Here is a 7,778-nt window from a genome sequence, read left to right on the forward strand (position 1 = left end):
GCATGAAACATTCTTCAGCGTCGTACGAGTGAGCTGTAATGTCATTAACAACACCGGCTGCAGGAAGTGGCTGACAGCTTGGTTCTTGTATGACTGCAGGCATTTACGTGGCCAGAGCGCTGCCCCCACATCAGGTCCGTCACATCCACACATTATTGTTCCAGCGAGGCACCCGTTGGAACATTAACCTTTCAAAAGTCTCCCCCCTGCCCCTCGCTTTTGCACGAAAGCTGAATTTTGTGCCGATAACAAATACCACCTTTGAGAGTAATTATTTCTGACACTGGCTCAGTCTGAGTATCCATGTCTCTGAGAGCATGATGAGCTGTAAGCTGTGCCTTAAATGTGTTTCTTACAGTTACTGTTCTCTCCCCAGGGCTGCGTTCCACCATGTTGAGAGGAGCCGCTCGTGGTGCAAAAGATACGTTTACCCTTTTGTTGACAAGATCTGGGTGCTGTAATTTTTCATCCGCATGGACCGAAGTAGCAAGCAGAAGCTTCCTCGTTCATCCCGCTTACACAACCGATACAAAATCAAGAGAGGAAAACAAGAAAACCATTGAGGGTCTCTACAGATTGTCAGTTGACATCCAGAAGATACGCAGACTGAAGGAATGGGTCCTTCTCCAGGATGTGGCCTACGTTACAGAAATTGCTGGCATCTTACAAGCCATGGGAGCAGATGAGACTGCAGTAGCCAGCATTCTAGAACGCTGCCCAGAGGCAATTCTCCATACCCCTGCAGAGATAAACTCTCAGAGAGCTCTATGGCAATTAGTATGCCAGAATGACAAACAGTTGATTAAATTAATAGAGCAATTTCCAGAGTCTTTTTTTACTACTGGGTATTGCGAGAACCAGAAGGCAAATATACTGTTTTTTCAAGAGCTGGGACTGAAGAATAACATAATCACCAGGTTTCTGACAAGCGCGCCCAGTATTTTCCACAATCGCGTTGAGAAAAACAGAGACGTGATAGAGACGTTACGAAAAAATTATTTACGTTTAGGAGGTTCTGATGCAAATCTGAAGATCTGGATACTGAAGCTGTTGAGCCAAAATCCATTTATTTTATTAAATACCTCCACTGCGATCCAGGAAAACTTGGAATTTCTCCAGAAGAATGATTTCACTGACCGCCAAGTTCTACAGCTGCTGTCCAAACTTAAAGGTTTTGTTTTTCAGCTTACTCCCACGACCATGCAGGAGAGCATGCTTTTTTCCAAGAGCGTCTTTAAGTGCAGCGACGCAGAACTGAAAGAGCTCGTGCTGAAATGCCCAGCCCTTCTCTGCTATTCCGTGCCAGTTTTGGAGGAGAGAGTCGAAGGACTGCTGAAGGAAGGGATTTCGGTAGCACAGATTAGAGAGACACCCATGGTGCTGGAGCTGACCACGCAGATCGTTCGGTACCGAGTTAAAAAACTCTCTGCTTTGGGCTACGATATAAAGAACGGAACTCTAGACAGCTTGAATGGTACTAAGAAAGATTTTGAAGCCAGTTATGGTAAAATACAATCCAAGAAGGAGAGACCAATTTTTAATCCTGTTGCTCCTCTTAATGTTGAAGATTAATTTGAATGCTGTGCTTTAAATTAAGCAAAAGAAAATTATCAATTTAAAAAAAAAAAAAAAAAGAGATCTTGGTTCTGAAACAAAAGCAGTCTTAACCAGATCGTAGTTGTATGTTGTACTTTGTCCTGGAGTGGGTCTTGCACACAGCTGCACGATACAATTGCAGCTTTTTGATGTTTTCAAATAGTATGATTGGACCTGGTTATGATAAAGGTTGGCTTTTCTTCCCCAAGCACTATGGCACACAGTTTTGTTTGGTTCTGTTCCATTTCCTTATCTAGCAGGGCATCAACTGCTTTGGATTTTCAGCTCTGTCGCTGCCCAGTCCAGCCCGAGGCAGTGATGAGCACAATCCAGCCAAGAAAGAGAAGGAGGGTTATTGTGCCAGCAGCATTCATCAACCCCCTGGTTCACTGACTTCTGGAGACCCTTCTGGTGTTCTGTTCCTTATTGCTGAAGTAAGCAGCTCTAGCTCCCGGATCCTGACCTGGAGCAGACTGGGCTTCTTGGATGGGAGCGCCCAACTAGGCTGCAGTCCGAGAGCAGTGGCAGGACACAGGGTTCTCTACTCAGTGACCACTGCTGCGAGGCCCCAGCACATGTGTGTACAAACCATAACGCCAAGAAACTAACGCCAAGACAAGCTCCTTTGCATTTCTGAGACCTCAAAGTTTACTCCTTTACCAAAAAGTTTGGAGCAGGAGAAAATAGGTTTATTGCTACTATCCAGTTCTTAATTTCTGCTTTTCTGGCAAGACTCAGGGAAGACGTTAGGGAGAGACTCGAGTGAGTCTCAGATGACCAAAGGTGAAAGGAAAAAGTCACGCTTTTATCTCTAGTGTAACAAAACTCGAGTCTGTAAGCCGCAGGTGATTAAAAACGACTTCCAGATTTGCACACAGCTGCCACAGTTTCTAAATATATGGGTGACACCGCTGCTCAGATATCACTGCAGGGTAGTTGCTGGCTTTCAGAACAGTAACTGTCTGACAGCGTTCTGGGGCTTTTACTTACCTTCGTTTCTGGGGTAAATGGCAGCATGTAAGAGTGGCATCGCTGACAACCATCTCAACAGAATGAGGATCACCAGGGATTTTATTTCTCAGAGACCTGCCTAAGCAACCATTCCATACACATTCCCTCTTGGCAGCAGGAGAAAAACACAGTAACACCCCACCCCCCACTCTGGGCCATTCTTCAAGGTCATTTTTAACAGGTGCTTTGGCAACCAAGTCCAGGGTTCCTTTTTTTCAAGAGAAGTTTTAAATTGCTGAGGAAAGCTGGTATTGAATTACTTGGTCCGAGGGTGGGCTACGAGATGATGATTTTACATAGCCTGCCACGTTACCCGCTGCAAGCTTGGGAAGGGCTAGAAACATCTGGTTAGAGCAGCCCCAAGATGTCTTAAACTCACTGCCACGTGGGCGAGCGCAGACGTGGGAAGCAGCTCGGGTGGGGGGTAAATGCTGCTCTCGTAGGAGCATGTGACAGCAGTGAGAATTCAAGCAGGGGCATGTGTCACCAGCACGGTAAGTCAGGCTGTGTTACTAAGCCATTTCTTTGCTGACTCTTCAAAACACCGTTTTCCAAGAGGAAACTGAGAAGAGAGCGGTATTAAAAATGCATAGGAACTTGCCTTTGTCACTTTGATTGTCCTTCAGTGCTCAACTGCTAAGCAGACCATAATACTCGAACCCGGCAGCATCCTTACCCTCAGACACAAGGGGGCATTCCAGCTCTCTCAAGCTACTCCTGATCAGTCTTAACGGTGAACCGATCAGTGGTTTAGGATGAAAAGGAACCAAGACACAAACCAGTGTTCTCCCTGAAAATTTAGTTTCAGTATTTCTAAGGTATCTGTTTCTGAAGTTCCTGGAACAGTGTATTCCCATCCCTTACGGTATTTCCCGTGGCAGTGGACAAGCTGTGAAGTATTCCTTAATCGAGACACAGCCCGAGTTAGCACAACTCGTTTACCATTCTGAGTGTTTCAGTTCCTCCTCCTCCCCTTTCAGAACAAAAGCATAAGCAGAAAGACTCCTGTTCTCCACCAGCAGACCAAGACTCATTCAGTCCTTCCTTCGCAGTTCTATGCCTGGGACCTGCTTCTCCCTTCTGCCAAGGATTCATTTCTACTAACACCTCAAGGAAGCTCCCAGTTACCGAAACATCCTATCGCAGCGACCTGCTTCGTCTCGTCGTTACAGCCAACGTGAACAGGTTTATGCTCTGCAAGTCTGGCACACAGAAGCCCGCAGACCAGCCTTCTGTTACACGGCGAGCGGTCAGGCGCACAAGGAGTCTTCGTGAACGCTTCCCCTTTTGAAATGGGGGGGCTGGGGAAAGGAAAGCAGAGTAAAACCACCACAAAACCAACCCCAAAGCACAAGAACGACCCCACTCCCCCTGAAAATTTCCGTTTTGTATTCCATTCAGCTCACTGTAATCTTAAAAGTGGGTGGGTGTCCCTAAGCCTCAGTTCCCAGGAAAATGGAGTACTGGTACAAAGGATTTTGTGTCTCTGCACAGCCAACACCAGGCTGAAGTACAGATGTTGTTCAGAGCTGGCTGGCGCTGTTTAGACACTGCTGGAGCGTGATGCAGTGGGAAGATTTATACCTAAGCATGCCTTTTCTCCACAAATAACTGAAGCAGCTTTCAGATGTCTGAAACAGCAACAGTTTAATGTTTCACAAGTGTCAGGACAGAATCAGAGCAAGTTCTTAAGATGAAGCAAGTTTCCTAAGCGAATGGAAAATATGCAGGATACAGGACAAAGCTCTTTCTGAAAACTAAAGCCATATGCCATGTTAAAGTGTTTCAGTTACAAGATTCAGAAGGAATAACTACAGGATATGTTAAGAACAAAAGGTAACAAAGTGTTGGCAGCTCCATACAGATCTAACGTTGCTTATCTCAGGCGACACTTGTTTGCAGCAAGTTTCATAGTATAAAAACTGGAGAATGTCATAAAAAAGGGGTATGACACACATGGTTTCATAGAACAAACAGGGAGGGTTTGGTTGAGTGTCACAAATAGCACTGTGCTCCAAACAGGCGACTGAAGGGTTCAGCGGTAGCACTCTGGGACTACGCCTGCACTGGCAACTGCAGGGGAGCAGACGACGCTAAGTGATTTGTCGCGGCTGGATTGCCTCCGATACCCAAGCCAGCTCCTTTCCAGACCTACCTGGCATCCTTAAACTACGCTGCATTCTATGCGGTTAGCTTTTGACTGGAACAAATAGTGAAAGGCTTCCATTTGTACACCCTTGCAGCCAGAGGGAGCTAAGCAGTTGGTGCAGCTAACAAAAGGGGCGAATAATTCCACTGGCTGGGTTTTTGCTTCCCGGGCTGCCCCGCATCCCGATGGTTGTGAATACGCTGCTACCAACATGCACAACAATTACGGATACCCAGTCCAGTTGTTCCAGACTGCGGCTGAAGTACCCATGGCTCAGAGAGACTCGGTGACCGCGGTACCCACATCCAATGCTTTCAATACACATACAGGGCCAGGCGTCAGGCAAGTGATATGTTTTGATTTTTTAAACTTCTAAAAAGATTCCCTGTATATCCTTCTTGTACAGCCACAGCCACATGCTTAAAAGTTCTGTGTAGAACACAAGCTTTTAGGAAATACTGCATATGCAACATCCACAGCCTTCTTCTGTGGGCTTCCAAAGAGGTTACTTGTTTGTAAAGTCAGTACACAACAACAACAACAAGAAAGATCACCAACAACTTTAAGGCAACCTCAGGCTATTACAAGTGCCTTTTGCCTCACACGCTGCAGACCTACAGCTGTTCCCATCTGAGGTGTGTCGACATTTGGAATCTGTCAGTATACGGTTCACATGGTTTTGTGGTGTGGTTTTTTTTTTTTTTTTAAGGCCTCACCTACCTTTTTTGGTTTGTTTTAAATAAAGTATCACATTTTACTGAAGAAATGAAAATCCAAAGTATGAGAAAGAGACGCAGTGAAAAGTTCCTTGCGTTTGCTCGAGCAGAGGAAGAAGCTAACCTGGCGCGTCACGGAGCTGAGACAACAGCTTTGCTAGTTCTTCAGTGGTTTCCAGTGACACGAAGGAGTTTCTTTCAAGTCAGACAGTTGTGCCAGGTGACCACAAGCATCAGCCCAGTTTCCATGAAGCCCCCAGTTTTTCTAGTGTCTAGGAGCGGTTTATTAGAAGCAAGCGTTCACTTCTGGGAGATAGATGCGTGTCGTTAAATACACCTGAGATGGAGCAAGCTTGTTTTCAGGCACAACTGACAGTTTCAGATACCAGGATTCATAAAGAGAGTCTAAAGCTCATTCTGTGAACAGCACTGAAACAACGGGACACTGTCACAGCTCCACCTCATAAAAATATATTTTGTCTAATAAGGCATTAAGTTAGTTTACCCTTTATGATCCCTTCCGCCAAGCTTTCTCACTTCCATCTCCCACTCTCCAGTTACTGCACACCTCCAGTTCTGTTTGCTCCAGCCCGCCCTGGCAGAAAGCGGTCCCTGGCAGTTTACAGGCCGCCTGTAAATCCAGTTCCATAACCCAAACCGTGTGGGTACGGCCAACAACGCCGTTACGTGGCTGAAGGGTCCTTAGCAGGAGGATGGGGAAACCACTGGGGACAGTAAACGGCACCTCCACACAGGGATAGCACGGCGGAGTCTGCCAAGTATCTGCATTCACATTTTAGTCCAGAACTGCAGGAGGCTTACAGTAACTGAACGTTCAAATCCGTATTACCCCTTCAGGTGCACTCACTCACTCGTACAGTTACCAAGTGTAACATCTCACCGGATACAAAGCTTCAATCTAGGCTCTAATACATCTTCATACTCCGTGCTAGCCAAGCTTCTTCTGTCCTTTTCAGGTGAAATAGAGTTACTTGCACAGACCTTTAGAATATAAAGTGTCGGAGACACATGGCTCCTCATGGTCCAAATCTCACCAGACTTTTAATGCCACTGCTGTAATGTAATGGAGAATCACGTATGTCTCAGTTTTGGTTTTAGTCAGACTTATCCTTTTTCTTTCCTGTTAAAGGCACTTTACTTGCAACAGCAGATCCTACAGCTGTAACACCTCCAGCCACAGCAGAAACACTTCCTCTGACCAGCCCCACTCCCACGGAAGGCACAGACGTGACTGCTGTTTTGGTGATTTCCAAGCTCTTCCCTCCAATCCAAGCAACACCCCCAATCGTGGCACCAACAGCTCCCTTCGTGACACTGAAAAGGCCGCCGGTCACACGAGAAAGCATGCCAGGCTGCTGCTGCGGGTGGTCTTTTAACGAACCTAAGGGAGGAAACAACAGTCGAGTCAATCACGACGCTGTGATTAAAGCACTTTCAAAATGAGAGCTGTTAACTACTGCCCTTTCTAGCCTAGCAGCAGTGCACACAGCGTTACTCACCCTGTAGGCTGCTCATACAACACCGCTGTCCCAAGTAAGACAGGACGCTGCTGCTGTGAGACGCACCTCAACGCCGTTTTCTAAAACAAGCCAACGCTAAGCCTACAAACACCAAGCGTATGCTCACAGGCAGTCTTACACGACAAACTTCTGGCCTCTGTCCACGTGCACCACTGCCTTCCCAGCCTCTGGAAAGTCTTACAGCCAAATCAGCCTCATTTCTGGACTTCATTAATGGTGGGGGGCAGCACTCTCATCCCCCCATCCTAATACTCAGCGTTAACCCATTAACACACCCCAGAAAAGCAGCAGCACTACCCTGCTGTTCAAGTCTCTAAGGAAGGACTGGAAAAAGTTCCCTGGAGAAGCAGAGCCAAAAGTTTGTTTTCTAGTATATTAGAAAACAGCTGTTCTTTGAAAAGAGCTGACATCCAGACAAAGCTGTTTCTGTCCTTAACCATCACTGCTTTGAAGGTGTGTTTACAAGGGCTGTGTGCAGGGGTCACAGACAAGGGAAAGAAGGTTACAACAAGAGAGCAATCGGGGGGAGTCAAAAGGAGGGTGAGAAGGATAGAACTGATGCCAATTCTTCGCTCTGTCACTGCCTTTTTCACCATGTACACAAATCTGATTTTCTTCCAAAGAGGCCTTTTTTGCAGTTTGGTTAGAGAAGGGAAAAACAAACAAACGAAAGTAGTCCAATGGCAAGTAACTTCTAGTGATGCTTATTATATACCGAAAGTGTCCCCCAATGCATCAACAACAGGTGATCAGGCCCAGTCAACA

The 7,778-nt window shown here is 46.3% G+C and overlaps 2 protein-coding genes across 2 annotated transcripts; one reads left to right on the forward strand and one right to left on the reverse strand.

Annotated features, from left to right (window-relative positions):
* The first annotated feature begins 372 nt into the window (after window positions 1–372).
* MTERF2 (mitochondrial transcription termination factor 2) lies at window positions 373–1,572 on the forward strand. Its single transcript, XM_010155767.1, has one exon. It carries the CDS (start codon window positions 391–393, stop codon window positions 1,570–1,572), a length of 1,182 nt encoding a protein of 393 aa, XP_010154069.1. The 5' UTR covers window positions 373–390.
* Window positions 1,573–6,587: 5,015 nt separating this feature from the next.
* On the reverse strand, window positions 6,588–6,878 carry TMEM263 (transmembrane protein 263; the record flags this gene model as incomplete). The annotated part of the gene is made up of 1 exon (XM_010155768.1): window positions 6,588–6,878. A coding segment is annotated over one exon (291 nt), but the record flags the coding sequence as incomplete, so codon positions are not given.
* Between the last annotated feature and the right edge of the window lie 900 nt (window positions 6,879–7,778).

Source organism: Eurypyga helias, unplaced genomic scaffold (assembly GCF_000690775.1).
Source record: "Eurypyga helias isolate BGI_N326 unplaced genomic scaffold, ASM69077v1 scaffold19337, whole genome shotgun sequence".
NCBI classification, from domain to species: domain Eukaryota; kingdom Metazoa; phylum Chordata; class Aves; order Eurypygiformes; family Eurypygidae; genus Eurypyga; species Eurypyga helias.